Below are 19,118 nucleotides of genomic sequence, written 5' to 3' on the forward strand. Positions count from 1 at the left end.
GTGTCCCATAATGGCAAAGTAGCTACTCTCTCCAGACCATCGGAGCTACCGGCCTTTTCCACGACCTTAGGCCTACAACCATTGCCGTTACCTGACTGGGACTCTTTTCATCACCTACCTGATATACCAGCCGTGGACCCGCCGGATGACATGTGGCAACAAGTACGGTCCCCGCGGACGCGGGGAACCCGTCCTACAAGCTCACAATCTTCTGAGCCACCATGACTGTGATGCTTTGCTTTTTTGTGATGAGAATGTTCCTGTCTCTGCAGTTGCATATTTGGTTTCTTTTCTTCCTTTGTGCCACAACACGTTACTTATATGTGTGTTCGGTTCTGTAATGGTTTTATAGCTGTGTCCTATGTTACAGTTAGAATGTGTTTCATATATGTTTCAGCTAAATCTTTACTACTAATGATAATGTTCTTTACATTCCTTGGTAAATCTTTTTGCATGGAATAGGTTTTTGTACCGCGGGTGGTCGCTGTCCTTGGCCCCCCGTAGGACCCCATTATGCTGCATCCCCTATCTCTTCGGGTTAGGAGTCGGCAGGATTCCGCTCCTGTCCCTATTGCAGCAACCTTTCTTCTATTATTGCGGTTAGCATTGTTCTGTATTGTTGTACTTTGTGGTGTGGCTCTCCACACTGCACTTTCTTTCTTTCTTTACTTTTCTGGGCTTCATCCCTATTCTCTTCCCTTTCTTTGGTGCCCTTTCTTCTTCTCTTCTTTCAAATGTGATGGAGATGACTAATGCTAACCTGTTTGGTCATAAGCTATAATGGGTTCGGGTGATTTACATGTTACTACTCCTAATGTAAAAGGCTTAAATGTTCCTGAGAAAAGGTCTAAACTTCTCAAATGGCTTAGGGACGAGAGAGTGGACGTTGCTTTTATTCAGGAAACTAATTTCAAGATCGGCCATGTGCCGTCACTTAAGTGTCATTATTACCCTCAGGTCTTTATGGCTAATAACCCTTCTGGTAAGACATTAGGCGTAGCTATTTTATTTGCCCGTCACCTGCCTGTTCTTAATGTCACGTCTCATAGATTAATTGAAGGTAGGTGGTTGCTGGTTAAATGTGATATCCATAATCAACGTTTTTCCTTTTTGACTGTTTATGCTCCCAACACTAAGCAGCCTTCCTTCCTGTCCTCGGTTCTGGAAACCGCCGAGCCTCTCCTGGAAGGAGTGGTGGTGATGAGAGGCGACTTGAACTGGACCTTCGACTCCCTCCACGACACCTCTAAAAAGGTTTCCTATAGGCCGGAGAAGGAGTATAGGAGAGTGAGACGCGCCCTGCTTGACCACCAGCTGATCGACACGTGGAGACTGACACACCCTTCGGAGGTAGATTATTCTTTCTTTTCGCACCCCCATCAGACATACTCCAGAATTGACTACTTATTTCTAAGTCACCGGCACCTACATTTAATTTCTGAGACTTCCATAGGGCAAATTGTATGGTCGGATCATGCCCCTGTTAATCTCACTATACGTCTTCCGTCATGCACCCGGCGCCAATGGTCGTGGCGCTTCAACAACACTCTTTTACAAGATGCGGCATGCCGCTCTCAAATTGAATCTGCCCTAGACTCCTATATCAGCACTAACGACCTAGATGATATTTCTAAACTTTCGGTCTGGGAGGCACACAAATGTGTCTTACGAGGGGTTTGTATCCAGATAGGCTCACTTCGCAAAAAACAGAGGGAAAAGCTCAGAGGCGATTTATTATCTAAGAAACAATCACTAGAACTTCTACATAAAAAGTCCCAAACCCCACAACATTATTCAGATCTCGAAGCGGCTAGGGCGGATCTGAATAAACTACTCTCTGATAAAGTTAAGTTCTCATATCGGAAGTGTCGGAGTAGATATTATCAATGGGGCAATAAACCTGGGAAACTGTTAGCCAGGGCTCTTAGGGAACAGCGGGCTATTACTTTTATTCATTGCATTAAAGATGATCAAGGTATCCCACCAAGCAGCTATATCGGCCTACTTGCACACCATAGACTTCCCCGTATTGTCTAGAGAAGATGCGGAGGGTTTAGATGCCCCCTTCTCTTTTGAGGAGGTTTTAAAAGTAATTGAATCCTCCCCCAAAAGCCTGGGCCCTGACGGGTACACTATTGCCTATTATAAAGCCTTCAAGGAGAAATTAACCCCTCTTCTTACTAGAGCATTTAACACTATTTCGGAACAGTCACAGTTTTCCTCACAATCCCTTGAGGCTCATGTCACAGTCTTACCTAAGAAAGGCAAGGATCCCAGTCTCTGCTCTAGTTACCGGCCGATTTCGCTGTTGAATATTGATATAAAACTTTTTGCGAAATTGATCGCTAATCGCCTTAAATTACTATTGACAGATTCAATTCATGGAGACCAGACCGGTTTTGTCTTGAGCCGTGAGGCCAGGGACAATACCGCGGAGGTGCTCAATATGATTCACTATGCTAACCAGGCCACATCCCCCGCAATTGTTTTGTCGACTGATGCTGAAAAAGCGTTTGACAGGGTGGACTGGGACTTTATGTCCAGCATCCTGTGACGCCTAGGGCTTGGCAACGCCTGTCTCCATAGAATTTTATCTCTCTATACTAACCCGTCCGCCAAAATTAAGATTAATGGCTCCCTATCAGACTCCTTTACGATTTCCAATGGCACAAGACAGGGATGCCCATTATCCCCATTACTTTTTGTCTTGTGTATGGAAGCTTTAGCGAGAAGCATTAGGGCTAACCAAAATATCTCCGGTCTGCTCGTGAGGGGGAACAAATATAAATTGGCTCTTTATGCTGACGATTTACTCGCTCTAATTTCAAACTTCTTTACCAAATCCGATATTAGAATTTGATAGGTTCGGAGCTTTATCTAATTTTAAGATAAATTATTCCAAATCCATCGCAATGAACCTAACTGCCTCCCTGAGTGTGGTTGCGGGTTTGAAATGCTCCTTCCCCTTCACCTGGAATGACGACAAAATAAAGTACTTGGGGGTAATGCTCTCCAATGACTTATCTAAAATATTTTCTTTACATTTCAGCCCTTTACAGAAAACACTTCGCCTGGACTTTCAGAGGTGGAGGAAATTGCGATTATCCTGGTTTGGTAGAATCAATGTAGTCAAAATGAATGCCGTCCCCAGGATATTATTTTTTCTTCAAACCCTCCCCATACACATCCCTCCTCTGTGGTTCCGAGACATTTAGAATCTCATCCGAGCATTTGTCTGGGGCAGTAACACTCCTAGATTCAAACACAACATTCTGTTTCGGAGAAAACATCAGGGAGGACAACATCTCCCTCATATTCCCAGCTAATACCATGCTGTGCATTTAAATAGAGTTTTAGAATGGACACGGGCTAAAGACTGTAAACAATGGGTACTTTTAGAAGAGGGTTGTCTTCCACATTATATCGAAATAGTTCCATGGTTGCCTACCCTTCCGATGGTCGCCCACCCCACGGTCTCCCCCACACTTAAACTGTGGAACAAGCTTCAGTTGAGGAGCCATATATCCTCCAAATGGTCCCCTTTAACTTATTTTCTTTATAACCCCGAATTTGTTCCAGGTCTCCATGGGAAGGCCTTTGCTCTGTGGGCTGAGACTGGGTTTTTCAGGGTCGATCAGCTGGTGAGTTCGGGCAGGGTGCGGTATTTTTCAGATATTCAATCCCTTTGGAATATATCGGGTACTGATTTTTGGAAGTTCCTTCAGGTCCACCATTTCCTAACGTCCTCCAAGAATCTCTCAAACATATCTAGAGATCTCACCATTTTTGAAAAATTATGCATTTCCACTCGCTCCCCTACACACGCTATTTCCCAAATTTATGCACTTATTATGGAAGACTTATTTCCTCAACCCCCTGCCTTTATGATTTCCTGCGAGAGGGAAATGCCTAGTTTAGCTACACAAGCGGACTGGGACACTATATTTCGTAACACCCAGGCGAGCTCCTTATGTTTATCAAGATGGAACTCTTTACAAGCTTATATATAGATAGTACAGGATTCCTCTTGTCCTTAATAAAACGTTTCCCACTCTCTCGAATCTTTGCTGGAGATGTAAAGGCGCTCCGGGGAGTTTTTTACACATTTGGTGGGACTGCCCTCTGATAGCCACATTCTGGACAGACGTTTTCAAATGCTCTGAGCTGATAGTGGGACATGTGGTACCCAGGGAACCAGAGTTTTGGCTCCTTAATCTTACCTCAGCAAGTATACACTCCTACAAATGCTCCATACTGAGACATCTTAGCAACGCTGCAAAGGCCGTTATACCAAATCTTTGGAGATCCGTCTCCCCGCCCTCGATCAAACAATGGTTTAAAAAGATTGATTACTTCATGGAAATGGAGGACCTTGTTTCCTTCTCGATGGGAACAACCGTCGATTTTACTGCCATTTGGTTCCCCTGGTGTGACTTCAAGGAGTCTTCAGTATATCGGTCCTATGTAGTTAACTAGACCTTCTTCTATTACTCATTCCGATAAATCCTCTGTACCTCACAGATCTTCTAACGGAAATTTCACCCCACCTTTCTCCTTTAGGGCTCTCTTTCTCTTCCCCCTGCTTTACCCCCTTTCTCTTCTCCTTTCTTTCTCTTCTTTTCTAAGTTTGATTGTTGAACAGACAATTCTTCTATATATTTTAACTTAGTGCTCAAAATGTAACTAATGGATATGTATGACCGGAGATGTTTATTAGATTTCATTGTCTGGAAAAAATGCTGTACTATTGATTTGTCTACTGCTTCAATAAAAACAGTTTAAATTAAAAAAAAAAAAAAACTAGCACCACATTACATCTGGCCCCAGGTTACCCATGTAACAAAAAGTTACATTAGACTTTTTTCCAGTCTTAAATGCAATAAGCAGTGACAGAGGAGAAATGTAATGACTGCAATTTTGCAAAACGCCATCAGTGTATTGCCCCCAAACAGCCACATTCACTACCCAGCAGTTTTGAGACTGAAAATTCAAATCTGTGGCAATTTACAGCAATTTCAGTAGGCTTGAAAAAAGAAGTATAGCCTAGACTGTTTGCTGTTTAGTGAACACTGCCACCATTCTAGGGGAATGCCAGTGAAAAAGGGTTAATATTAAATATTTTATAATTAACAAGGCACTATTAATAATTAAGTAGTGAAGAGGTACAATATTTTAATGAAGTAAACAAATGAGCCACAATTAACTATTACACATAAAGGGGAGCAACATTAGTTTTAATTAAACATAAGGGGCACTATTAATTATGTATCAGGAAAAGTGCACAATATTAGTATTAAACAAAGGAAACAGTATATATTATATATGAATCTTGGAAGAAATAATTATTGTATATATTTTTGTAGTGGACTCAAATTGGATTTATTAACATTGGTAATGACCAGACAGGGGGTAAGAGGAGGGAGTCAATGCTGCAAATAAGTGTAATTGGCTATTTGTATTTTCCAAATAGAAATGGGTCTCGTTTGAACATGACGATTTATCAGTGATTTTGCCTTTAATACATGTGATGCTATGTAACTAACCCCCCAAAAACTCACAAAAACTGAGGATCCAAAGGAAATGTATGATAGCATGGCAGCTAGATTTACTAGAAACAACTTTAAAATAAATATTTATTCTCTACATACAGTAACAAAATTATGGGGGTAATTCAGACCTGATTGCTAGGCAGCGATTTTTGCAATGCTGCGATCAGATAGCCGCTGCCTACAGGGGAGTGTATTTTAGCTGTGCAAGTGTGCAAACGCATGTGTAGCAGAGCTGCACAAACTGATTTTGTGCAGTCTCTGCGCAGCCCAGGACTTACTCAGCCACTGCGATCACATCAGCCTGTCCGGGACCGATATTGACGCCAGGAACCCTCCCTGCAAACGCCTGCATTTTCCATACACTCCCAGAAAACGGTCAGTTGCCACCACAAATGCCCTCTTCCTGTCAATCTCCTTGTGATCGCCCGTGCATTCGGAAATTTCGCACCATCCCCTAGCTGACCGGTGATCCTCGTACTTTAAGTGGACATTGAAACACAAGCTAAATGTAATAGCATTCGAGAAGCAGGAAGTACGGGATTTTGTGACATTCATATTTAAAGCAGCAATCATTTACATGGCAAAACCAGGTTGGCTTTGCTGTGTAAATGATTGCTGCTTAATAAATCCAGCCAGATTCACACGGAATCCCGCACTTCCTGATTCTCGCTGGCTATTACATTTAGGGCCTAATTCAGAGTTGATCGCGGCAGCAAATTTGTTAGGAGTTGGGCAAAACCATGGCCCTCATTCCGAGTTGTTCGCTCAATCTTTTTCATCGCATCGCAGCGATTTTCCGCAAACTGCGCATGCGCAACGTTCGCACTTCGGCTGCGCCAAGTAAATTTGCTAAGAAGTTTGGTATTTTACTCACGGCATTACGAGGTTTTTTCTTCGTTCTAGTGATCGTTGTGTGATTGACAGGAAGTGGGTGTTTTTGGGCGGAAACTGGACGTTTTATGGGAGTGTGTGAAAAAACGCTGCCGTTTCTGGAAAAAGCGCGGGAGTGGCTGGAGAAACGGGGGAGTGTCTGGGCGAACGCTGGGTGTGTTTGTGACGTCAAACCAGGAACGAAACTGACTGAACTGATCGCAGTGGCAAAGTAAGTGTCAGAAACTGCTTAGAAATTTCTATTCGCAATTTTGAGAATCTTTTGTTCGCAATTTTGCTAAGCTAAGATTCACTCCCAGTAGGCGGCGGCTTAGCGTGTGCAATGCTGCTAAAAGCAGCTTGCGAGCGAACAACTCGGAATGAGGGCCCATGTGCACTGCAGGGGGGGCAGATATAATATGTGCAGAGAGAGTTAGATGTGGTGTGTTCAAACTGAAATCTAAATAAACAGCCAATATTTACCCTGCACAGAAACAAATAACCAACCCAAATCTAACTCTCTGTCCACATGTTATATCTGCCACACCTGCAGTGCACATGGTTTTGCCCAACTGCTAAAAAATTTGCTGCTGCGATCAACTCTGAATTACCCCCTTAGCCCCAAGTGGATTTTTTTCTTACGTACCTTAGTATCGCTTGATGACTGGGACCGCTGCTGCCACAAACTTCTTTTGCTAGCCACATCAACCGAAACTATGTTCTGTAAGGGCACATTGTTGAAAAGTAACTTTATTGTAATTTTTATGCTTTTAATTAATCTCTACTCGGCTAGTGAGATCAATAGGTAATGACAATACATTATAAAAAGGTGGGGCAGATTTATCAAGCCTTCTAGAGTGATAAAGTACCCACCAATCAGCTCCTGTCACTTTTTTAAACCCGTAATGATTGGCTGGTGCATTATCACCTTCTACTTATCTATTCTTTATCACTTCTCCAGGCTTAGTACATCTGCCCCACTGTTCTTTCCTCATATTTTGTTAAAATGGTCATATAAAAACCTTGCTAAAGGCTACATAAGTGTTCACTATTCCCTCATCTGAGCAAAAGTATTTATCAGAGGCAATGAGAAATCCTTCAGCCATAATACCTGATGGCCAATTTACCTTCGAAGGGGTGACACCAAAGTGCCGGCTATTCTACAGTGACGGGAGCCGGGTGCTGCAGTGTGATAATCTCCTGTATCACTCGGCTTCTGTCACAGATAAAAAGCTGACACTACACGCTGCCTAGTCTCCGGGGGACGGGCATCTCTAGGGAAGCTGGACATGCCCCCGGAGTAAAGGAGAGGAGATCCTGTTAGACCACGTCCCTTTTAAATTAGGCCACACACCTTTTTGGGTGGCCGCGACTTCAGTGGGATGGGGGTGTAGTAATGCAGAGTGCGCACCGGGTGTCACCACACCCGGTGACGCCTCTGCCTAACATTCTGAGGTACAATTTTCAGCTAATCATTCAGGTCTTTCTCCATATTATGGTAAGTTTGTTGCTATCAAATATATAACTAACTAAAATAAATATAAATAATATGGATTTCTGTTCAGGCAAATCTACTGTATTTTATCACTTCCTCAAGCTGCACATAGAAGGCAAACCTATCCTGTCCGGAGCTGACAAAACAGTACTGCCTGTAGCTGGCAGTAAACCTCTGCCCGGATCTGGCAGCAAGTGGAGACCCAAAATATGATTAATGGGTACCCTCATGACAAACCCATTGTTAGTCCTTCCCATACTGAATATGTGTAATCTAAGGGTATAAGATTGGCAGATAACCTCATTTTCCATAGTTTAGAAAAGCTATTTTGTAACACTTTGGATATATATTTATATAAAATTGATATAAAATAATCTCAGAAAAAGGCATTTACCATACCAATGCCAATCTAAGGTTCTTCAATGGAATACAAAATTATCCATTAGTGGATTTAACACATAGAGGTCACAGTTAAGAATTCTTATCAACTACCTCTAATCTCAATTCTGTTTGAACAGCTTCGAGAGTTAAGGGCCATAATGACGGGGAGATCTCCCCAGAGATGTGTGCTGAGCGGTCTCAGCACACATCTCTCCCCCTGCTCAGCACAGCGCAATGTGCTGAGTGAGAGGGGGACGGACACGGGTGGCCGCTCATTTCACCCGGCGGTGACATGATCGACTTGCTAGATTGTGCCTGCATGCAGGCCAATCTAGCAACAGCGATAGCGATGCTCGGGACCGTGCATCGCTGTCGCCGACACCCCTACACATGGAGCGATGTTCTGAGCAATCTATTCAGATTGCTTAGAAATGAGCTGAACATCGCTCTGTGTGTACCCCCCTGTAGTCATCTTTTCAAAGATTGATCTCCATGGAGCATACAATCTTATTCGAACCAAAGAGGGGGATAAATGGAAATGGCTTTCAACACCCACTCTGGATATTATATGTGCCTAGCTCCTGCTGTATTCCAAGATTTAATCAATGATGTGCTTCAGGAGTATCTTGGAAAATGTTTGTTGTATGCCTCGAGAACATCTTGATTTATCCCCAGTCTTTAGAGGACTATCGTTGTCAAGTCAAGTTGGTGCTTCAAAAGCTTCAGAAAAACAACCTCTATGCCAGGCTTGAAAAGTGTGTATTTGAAGTGGAAATATATCTTTTTTAGGGTATGTCATTAAGCCTTAAGGATTCTCCATGGATTCCAGTAAACTTCAGGCAATTCTAAAACGGGTTCGTCCAACTAGCCTAAAGGCCATCCAGCTCTTCCTAGGCCTTGTGAATTTTTACCAGAGGTTCATCTGCTCCTTTGTCACTATAGCTGCACCTATTGTTGAGTTGACCAAGAAAGGAGCTGAAAACTCTCACTGGTCACCCCAAGCTCTCCAGGCATTTGAAGATCTAAATAAGATGTGTCTGCCCCTGTCCTCCACCATCCTAACCCGAAGTTCCATTCTTGGTGGAAGTGGATGCTTCGGAAGTAGGTGTAGGTACTTTCTCAGAGAGATCCCGCAGACTCCAGAATATATCCATGTGTCCTCTTGCCTGTTAAATTTTCCTTTGCAGAAGTTAATTATGATGATGTAAATCAGGAACTTCTAGCCATCAAGTGGGCCTTTGAGAATAGGAGTCATTGGTTGGAAGGCACGAGACATACCATCACCATCTTCACTGATCACAAAAATGTATAATCGTTATTGAGTCAGCAAATTCGAGACAGGCATGATGGGCACTATTCTTTGTTAGATTCAACTTTAATATCACCTACAGGCCTGGATCAAAGATCATAAGTCTGATGCCTCATCACAAAGTTTCCTTCCTGTCCAAGATTCTTCCAGTCCTCCAATACCTATCATTCCCACCGCAAGCATCCATGCGGGTCTAGCCCAGGATCTACTGTAGCTGTTCAAATTCAGTCCAAGGAGTCACAAGCACCCTCCAAAACACTTCCAGGACTTCTATTTGTTGCAGAGAAATTCAGAGGCGCAGTTCTCATTGACTTTCACGCCAAAAAAACTTCTGGGCATCTGGGAGCCGCTAAGATTTTGGAACTATTGTCTCATGAGGTGTGGCGGCCTTCCATCACTGAAGATGTTCAGTACTTTGTTCAATCATGTGAAACCTCTGCCAGAAACAGCACCCCTCAGGTAGCGCCCTCCGGTCATCTGTTGCCATTGCCTGTGCCCTCCAATCCATGGTCTCATATATCCATTAACTACAATGTAGACCTGCCATTGTCCTATTATTTGGGTAATAGTAGATCGCTTAAGCAGGATGGCCTATTTTATCCCATTAGCTAAACTGCCCAGTGCTAAGGATCTGATGACATTATTCATCCAGCACATCTTCAAATTACATGGTCTGCCTTAGGATATAGTTTCCGACAGAGGTACTCAATTATTCGCATGGTTCTGAAGATCTTTCTGTTCTAAACTGGTTATCAATCTTTTGGCCCGATTCAGACCTGATTGCTGTGCTGTAGATTACACTGTCCTGCGATCAGATAGTCACCGCTCAGCGGGAGTGAAAATTCACCCCGTGCAAGTGTGCGATTGCATGTGTACACTGTGCAAAAATTCCCCTTAGTAAGCGGACAGCAACACACTCACCATCAAATGTTTTTCCCATTCTGTGCAGTATGTGCATAGCTCAATACTTACTCCTCCAGTGTGAAGGAATCAGGCTGATCGAGGATGGAGCAGACGTCACACACTCGCCCTGAAAACGCTTGGGAATGCCTGCGTTATTCCTGACACTCCTAGACAGGCCCGGCGCTACCCGCTCAGCAAAGGGATGCAAAGCAGGTAGGCGACAGGGTTGGAAAGGCGCTCTCCCTGCTTTGCATCCCCGCTGCTGCGCCTGGGCCCTGCTGCTGCCGGCTGCTGTGCCTGTCACACTGTTTGACAGGCAGCGGCGCCGGCAGCATGAATCTTCCCCCTACTCCCCCTGACAGTAGTCCAGTGTCCGTGTGTTCAGCCCGAAAAAAAGGTGGGGCTTACCGGCACCGAGGGGTGGAGCTACACGGGACCATGGCTATGCTGCAGAGGAAGACAGAAGAAAGTGAAACTCCTGCAGAATACTATCCGGCCAGATGGTGAGTTGAGGGAGAGTGAGTAAGTGTGTGTGTGTGTGTGTGTGTGTGTGTGTGTATCTACAGAATGAGTGTATTTATACTGTACTGTATGTGTGTAATGTATGTACAGTAAGTGTATGTGGTATATGTGACAGTGTGACTGTGCAGCATAATGTGTGTAAGCGTCACTGCTACAGGGGGCGTTGCAATAAGCGTCACTGCTACAGGGGGCATTGCGTGTGTAAGCGCCACTGGTACAGGGGGCGTTGCGTGTGTAAGCGTCACTGGTACAGGGGGCATTACGTGTGTAAGCGGCACTGGTACAGGTGGCATTACGTGTGTAAGTGGCACTGGTACAGGTGGCATTACGTGTGTGAGCGGCACTGGTACAGGGGGAATTACGTTTGTAAGCGGCACTGGTACAGGGGGCATTACGTGTGTAAGCATCTCTGGTACAGGGGGCATTATGTGTGTAAGCGTCACTGCTGCAGGGGGCATTGCGTGTGTAAGTGTCACTGCTGCAGGGGGTGTTACGTATGTAAGCGTCACTGTTGCAGGGGGTGTTACATGTGTAAGTGTCACTGCTGCAGGGGGCATTGCGTGTGTAAGTGTCACTGCTGCAGGGGGTGTTACGTGTGTAAGTGCCACTACTACAGGGGGCGTTGTGTATAAGTGGAACTACCACATGGGGCGTTACGTGTTTAAGCGGCACTACTACTGGGAGCATTATGTGTAAAAGCATTATGTGTGCTGTCCCTTTGTAAAGTATGGAAGGGCGCAAATTTATAGTTTGCAGGGGGGCGCCGAACACCCTGCTCCTAGAAAATGTCCAGTTACCAACCACAAACGTCCTCTTCCTGTCAATCACCTTGCGAACGGCCGTGCAATCAAAATTTTCAGACCATCCTGTTGCTGTTTGGTGACGCTCGTGCGCATTGCGGGGCATGCGCAGTAGTTCGATAATCGCCCGCTGTGCAAAAACGTACAGCAGTGATCAGATCTGAATCAGGCCCTGTGGAAAATCTCTCCACAATCAAATGGGCAGACAGAACGTGTTAATCAGTCACTCTAGCAAGAGCTCTGCTGTTATGTCTGGAAATAAATAAATAAATAAATAACATTGCTCTCCCCTCAAGCCACAATTCCTCTCTAAAATGTTCAGAGGCTGTTGCCCTAGGAAACCTTCTCTAGTTATGGTCCAAGGTCACCAACAGTACAGTATGTGGTAGAGCGGACCCTGGATTCCAAGTCTGTACGAGGGCAGGTATATTTCTTGGTCCATTGGAAGGGCTACAGTCCTGAAGAGATAGTGTGGGGTCCCTGGAAGATTTCTTTATGCACCAGAACTTAAGAAATCTTTCTTGAAATAATTTCCTCATAAGCCTGGTTCTAGGGTTCCTTAAACTGTCCTCAAGGGAGAGGTACAGTGAAGAGATGCCACAGCGACTCATACTGCTCACTGGTCCCGGCTGTCGCTAGAAAACCGGGACGTGATGCAGGGGCTGCAGTTACTTAGCAGTCAGGACACTTTTTATTACATGCAGCACAACAGCTGCAGAGAGTTTCTCATTAAGGGGACCTTCTCACTCTGGCTGCGCTGATTGGTGCACTTTCCTGTCAAAAGGCAGTCAGTCCTGCACCACCCTGCCAGTTATAGCTTATTCCCTATGTGAGGAAGTCGCTGGTCTCTGTCCCAGGAACTGTGGATACTCTGCCCGTCCGGAGGACGCATCATCAGCGACATAGTGCATACACACTAGACAATATTGTGAACGATGTGTCCAAATTGGGCACATTATCCACAATATCGTATAATGTATACCCGGCTTTAGGGTTTTTTAAGGGTAAGGGGTGATTCATGATAGGAAGCACTACATCTATTAAGCATCATTGTAGGCTGCACTCTAATTAAACCACATCTGCTAAACAACAAAGCCACACCCTCCTAGACTCTCCACAGTATACTGTATGTTTTAAAGCACTAGCTGCTAACAATGCATATTTCACTGTCAAAATAAAAGTTACACAAGTTTAATTATTACCTTATTTCAAAAAGTCAATATAGCAAAGCCATGCTTAACATTGCTAAATGTGATGACATAAGTGAGATGGTTTTTTCGTGTAACTTCTCATCCTAGTTGAATGCTAGGAGAAATGTGTGTTACAGTTGGCTGTACTTTATCTGCTGGGCCCTACCCTGCACACTTCAGCCTAAAGCTAGGTACAGTACATACTATACGCTAGGGGACCTGATCAACCAATTATTGGCAAAGCGTATACTGTAGTATGTACCTAGCTTTAGACTGAAGTGTGCAGGGCAGGGCCCAGCAGATAATTATAAGGCCCCAACAGATTAAGAGAAAATAATATTTACTCATGTAGTACATATATTCTAGACTATAAATAGAGAAAATTAGAACATTGAATTATTTAATTGATTATTTACTGATAAAGCAGAGCAATAACATCACTGTCAAATTAGGTTTAAGTTCTACAGCAGGACCCCTCACCTTCCTGGAAATATTTGATCTAGCAGAATTTTCTTCCTTTTCAAAGATACTTCTCTTGCTGGCGACTCCATCTGATGGTCCAAGGTTTCCTGGACTGTGAGATGATGGTACCCTGACGCTTGCTGATTTCTGAAAACAGGTGACTTAGATTAGCAACTAAATAAAGTCTATAGTTGAATTCAAATACAGCAGTAATTCACAATTTAATTTTTATACCTCCCACCAGGGCTGTTTCTAGCCAATTTGGCTCCCAGTGCGAGATTTAAAAATGCGCCCCCCCATGACATAAAAAAATGCTCCCCCCCCCCCCCCACAACCTAGAAAGAAAAAAAAAACTTCTGTGCAACCCTGCAAGGGGGTGTGGCCTCATATAAGTGGGCGTGGCCTCATTTAAATGGGCATGGCCTCGTCTGAAAAGACTACCTCACAATCCAGTTTTTGACCCTGCTCCAACAGATCACGACCACCACAGGAAAAAAAAAATCTACCATATTAAGCCCCACACAGTAATGCCCCCTGCACCATATTATGCCACACACTGCAATGCCCTTGATACATTAAATCCTCACACTACGGCAGGCAAGAGTCCCCATTTCACACATTACGGCAGGTGTCCCCATTTTACACATTGAGAGAGAGAATACTTACAGAGGCGATTACCGCTCTTCGGCCCGCCTCACCAGTCGCTCCTCACGCCGGCCTTTCCCTCTTCCTAACTTGGATCCCCCTCTGTACACCGCTCGGGGGTGGGAGTTTCGCGGAGTGACGGGGTTGCGTCGTGACGTAACGACGCAACCGCGTCATTCCGTGAAACTCCGCCCCCCGAGCGGGTTACTCAGGGAGAAATAGGAAGGGGAAGCAGGGAGCCACAGTTAGTGCCGCGGCGGGCGCCCAGTGCGGTTGCACTGCTCGCCTGCCCCAAGAAACGGCCCTGCCTCCCACAGTAAAGGGTAATGGATATTAACGTCCATGTCTGCTCTAGAGACAATGGGCCTAATTCAGACCTAATCGCTGCTGTGCGAAAGCTGATCAGGTCTGAACTGCGCATGCCGGCACATGCCAAACAGCCGACGGCCGTCTCAGCCCTGCGATCGCCTCTGCCTGACTGACAGGCAGAGGCGGTCACTGGGTGGGAGGGGGCGGGCTGGCGGCATATGGCCGCCATTTTAGGGGCGTGGTCCGGGAAACGCAGGCATGAACGGACCAGGTGAGGGGGCGGGGCGGCTGCGGGACATCACACGCAGCCGCTGCGACCCGGACAGCGTCGAGTGGCTCCCTGCCAGCGCGCAGGAGCTGTGCTGGTAGGGAGCTACTCTTCAAATACAAAAGCATCGCACAGCCTTTGTACTTGTGAGGCGGGGTAGCTGTGCTGGGCGTCCCCCCCGCATGTCAGGGAAGCTGATCGTAAATGTGCTAAATTTAGCACATCTACGATGAGGTCTGAATTAGGCCCAATATGACCAATGAGGATTCTCCTTGAATAACGTCCAACAGTACAACATTTGTATAATATGTACAAACTAGTAACTAGAACTGCTGGTAAATGTTGCTTCAACTCCTCAGTTTACTAATCTCTTCTCAGTGTTTTATTACTTAGAGCAGGTCATAAAGCAGGACTATGAGTCAGCATTATGCTCAATGTCAGTAAGGGTAGAGATGTGTTGTGCACTGCAGAATACTAGAGTTTTCTTGTGCTCCATATTCCCCTTGCCCAATGATTTCTTAGTGATAAGAACTTTGGGCCTAATTCTGAGTTGATCACAGCAGCAAATTTGTTAGCAGTCGGGCAAAACCATGTGCACTGCAGGAGGAGCAGATGTAACATGTGCAGAGAGAGTTAGATTTTGGTGGGGTGTATTCAAACTGAAATCTAAATTGCAGTGTAAAAATAAAGCAGCCAGTATTTACCCTGCACAGAAACAAAATAACCCAACCAAATCTAACTCTTTCTGCAAATGTTATATCTGCCCCCCCTGCAGTGCACATGGTTTTGCCCAACTGCTAACAAACTTGCTGCTGCGATCAACTCAGAATTATCCCCTTTGTATTTACAAATTTCTGTACTGATGTTATTATTGGACCAAATGTGAAAGTTATGCATGATCCTGGCAAATTTCAAAGGTTTCTCATAAACTTAGAAATACACTTTAGCCTTTCATTGCTTATTATTTTTCACTGATATCTGCACTGCATATTAAATTGCTGTTTGGCATTTTTAAAGAGTATAGTTGGTAGTAAAAAAATAATAATAAAGTACCTTTATAGCTGAATTATATTTTTCCATTCGGTCTTCTATTTTTTTACTCCGGAGGGATAACCTTAAGCTGGAACTACACAAAATATTCAATACTGAACAAGACTGCAATCAAAATATTATCAATTTAAACACTTCGCTTTGATCTCCCATTTAGTAAACAAGTCAACAAAAATATTATAGCTAGAGTTAGAGAAATGACATACTTCAAGATGTTGCTAAGGGTGGAGCAAACCTTGCACTTTTCAGAATATTGTGTTTACATCATTTTTATGATTAATTGTCAAAAGATTTTATCTCAACTGAAAAACCCCATGCTTTACCAGTCACAGTTTATATTGAGCACTTAAAACACTTTGGGGGAGATCTATTAAAGCTTGGAGAGAGATACACTTGGGATAGATAAAGTGCCAACTAATTAGCACCTGTCATCTTTCATTTTTATAGAATGTAAAATGACAGAAGTTGATTGGTTGGTACTTTATCTCTCTTTAGGCTTTGATCAGAAGTTAGCTTTTTTCAACTGAAAAGAAATAGAATTCAGCGCTTTGTACATTTGGGCAAAATGGAACACAGGGAGATGCCGGGCACCCAGTGAGATTTTGTTACCAGCGAGCGCCTGACTCCTCCCCCACAGTGGCAGCTGGAGGCAGGAGTTCACTCCTGAGCTCCGGCTTCCGGCTCTTGCAGTGTGCACTATGGGAGAGATGTCATGACGTCTTAACCGGTTCCGGTATGAATGGTCGACCATGTTATGATCGACAGTCATTAGGTCGACCACTATTGGTCGACATTGACATGGTCGACATGGACACATGGTCGACACATGAAATGGTTGACACATGAAAAGGTCGATATATGAAAAGGTCGCCATGAGCTTTTTTTACTTTTTTTGGTGTCGTTTTCTTCGTAAAGTGACGGGTAACCCCAATTAGTGCACCGCTCGGCACAGGTTATCGTTCCCAATTGTAGTCCACGTGGATCGTAAAGTATGGAAAAGTTCCACAAAATAATTTAAAAAAAAAAAAACTTGTGTCGACCTTTCCATGTGTCGACCATTTGCATGTGTCGACCATGTGTCCATGTTGACCATGCCAATGTCGACCAATAGTGGTCGACCTAATGAATGTCAACCATAACATGGTCGACCATCCAAACGGATACCGTTTTAACCATAGTTCCAAGGAGCAGGCAGCCAGACGGACGGCAGCGATCCAATGCAGGAGCAGGGCTTAAGGAAAGTATTGTTTTGTTTTTTTGTATGTGTAATTGGCACTACTACAATGGGCATTAATACTGGGGACACTACTTATGGAAGGCAATACTACAGGAGGCACTACTACAAAGGGCATTGCTACTGGGGGCACTACTACAGGGGGCATTACTACTGGGGGCACTACTACAGGAGGCATTACTAGTACTACTGGGGGCATTATTAATGGGGCAATACTACAGGGGGCATTACTAGGGGCACTACTACAGGCATTACTACTGAGGGCCTTAATTGCCACGGGTCCGAGTGCATTGCACCGGCTGCACTGCTGGTAGTTCCGCCTCTGGCATTACCTATATAATCCTTTTTGTTGGATGTCTTTGAGTTCTGCCTTGACAGGGATAGTCCAAGATAAATATCACTGGATATCACTAACTGTATGTAGGGTCTGCAGTGTTGCTAAGTATTATACTGTAAATGTAGTGTGATGTAATTTTGTTTAAAATGGGCATAAAACATACAATAATTTGGCAGATTAGGTCCTAGGGATGCTGGGGCCCTGGGCTTGATTCTCACTAGGACCATGTGTGGAGTTTGAATGTTCTCCATGAGTTTGTATGGGTTTCCTTCCTTTACCCAAAGACATATTGGTAGGATAATAGGCTACTTATTAAATCACCCTTTGTGTTATACAATAGGTAATAAATATTGTAAACTCCATGACGGAAGGTTTATTTATTCTCTGAAAAGAGATACTTAATATGGGGGGGAGGCCATTACTGCCTGTGGCTATACTGTAAGCTTCGGTAGGAGCAGGGAGGGAGGGTCAGACATTACTGCACGTGGCTGCAATGTATGCAGGAGGGCGGGGGTGTCGGGCATTACTGCACGTGGCTGCAATGTATGCAGGAGGGCGGGGGTGTCGGGCATTACTGCTAGTGGCTGCAATGTATGCAGGAGGGCGGGGGTGTCGGGCATTACTGCTCGTGGCTGCAATGTATGCAGGAGGGCGGGGGTGTCGGGCATTACTGCTCGTGGCTGCAATGTATGCAGGAGGGCGGGGGTGTCGGGCATTACTGCTAGTGGCTGCAATGTATGCAGGAGGGCGGGGGTGTCGGGCATTACTGCTCGTGGCTGCAATGTATGCAGGAGGGCGGGGGTGTCGGGCATTACTGCTCGTGGCTGCAATGTATGCAGGAGGGCGGGGGTGTCGGGCATTACTGCTCGTGGCTGCAATGTATGCAGGAGGGCGGGGGTGTCGGGCATTACTGCTCGTGGCTTCAATGTATGCAGGAGGGCGGGGGTGTCGGGCATTACTGCTCGTGGCTGCAATGTATGCAGGAGGGCGGGGGTGTCGGGCATTACTGCTCGTGGCTTCAATGTATGCAGGAGGGCGGGGGTGTCGGGCATTACTGCTCGTGGCTGCAATGTATGCAGGAGGGCGGGGGTGTCGGGCATTGCTGCTCGTGGCTGCAATGTATGCAGGAGGGCGGGGGTGTCGGGCATTACTGCTCGTGGCTGTAATGTAAATTCCGGCAGGATTGGGTTTGGGAATTACTACCTGTGGCTGTAGTGTATGTTCCGGCAAGGGGGTCAGGGATTACTGTCTGTGCCGATACTGTAAGCTCCGGCAGGAGGGGGGTATTACTGCCTGCAGCAACAGTGTAATCTCTGGCAGGAGGGGGAGGGTCATGCACTGCTGCCCGTGGCGACAGTGTAAGCACACACAGGAGGAGGGGGAATCAGGGGGCTCCAGAAAAGCACCCCCTACTTTTCCATAGCCACACAAAGAAGTGGGTAAACCAAGCCACCAACCTCCACAGCCACTCCCTTGTGAACAACACAACCCCCTGGCAATACCTGGCCATGCCAGAGAGCTCTATGCAGCCAGAGTTGGGAAAGAGGCCAGGACAGACAGGTACACTGCGAGCCAGGAGGTGAGCACATGTAGTCCTTTGCATGAAATGGGTGCTTCAATGATATAGGCACGTCTACGAGCTGGATCTGTCTCCTCCCTCCCTACATAATATTTGGTCGCCAGGAAGCAGAATCTGGTTGCCATGGCGACCTGTCCCCCAGATTTGTTGAGCCCTGATATAGTGTATGGCCAGCTTTATTGAGAGGTAAACTAGAACTTGTATTACTTAGTAAC

At 45.2% G+C, this 19,118-nt stretch overlaps 1 protein-coding gene across 1 annotated transcript in view; it reads right to left on the bottom strand.

Annotated features, from left to right (window-relative positions):
* LAD1 (ladinin 1) overlaps positions 1–19,118 on the bottom strand; it is a 131,649-nt gene that overhangs the window by 15,243 nt on the left and 97,288 nt on the right. The window contains exons 8-10 of the mRNA XM_063954966.1: positions 15,757–15,829; positions 13,500–13,628; positions 7,066–7,140 (exon numbers count right to left, since the gene is read on the bottom strand). Coding sequence (XP_063811036.1) covers positions 7,066–7,140; positions 13,500–13,628; positions 15,757–15,829 — 277 coding nt within the window. The remainder of the gene's footprint in view (positions 1–7,065; positions 7,141–13,499; positions 13,629–15,756; positions 15,830–19,118) is intronic.

Source organism: Pseudophryne corroboree, chromosome 2, assembly GCF_028390025.1.
Source record: "Pseudophryne corroboree isolate aPseCor3 chromosome 2, aPseCor3.hap2, whole genome shotgun sequence".
In the NCBI taxonomy this organism is placed as follows: domain Eukaryota; kingdom Metazoa; phylum Chordata; class Amphibia; order Anura; family Myobatrachidae; genus Pseudophryne; species Pseudophryne corroboree.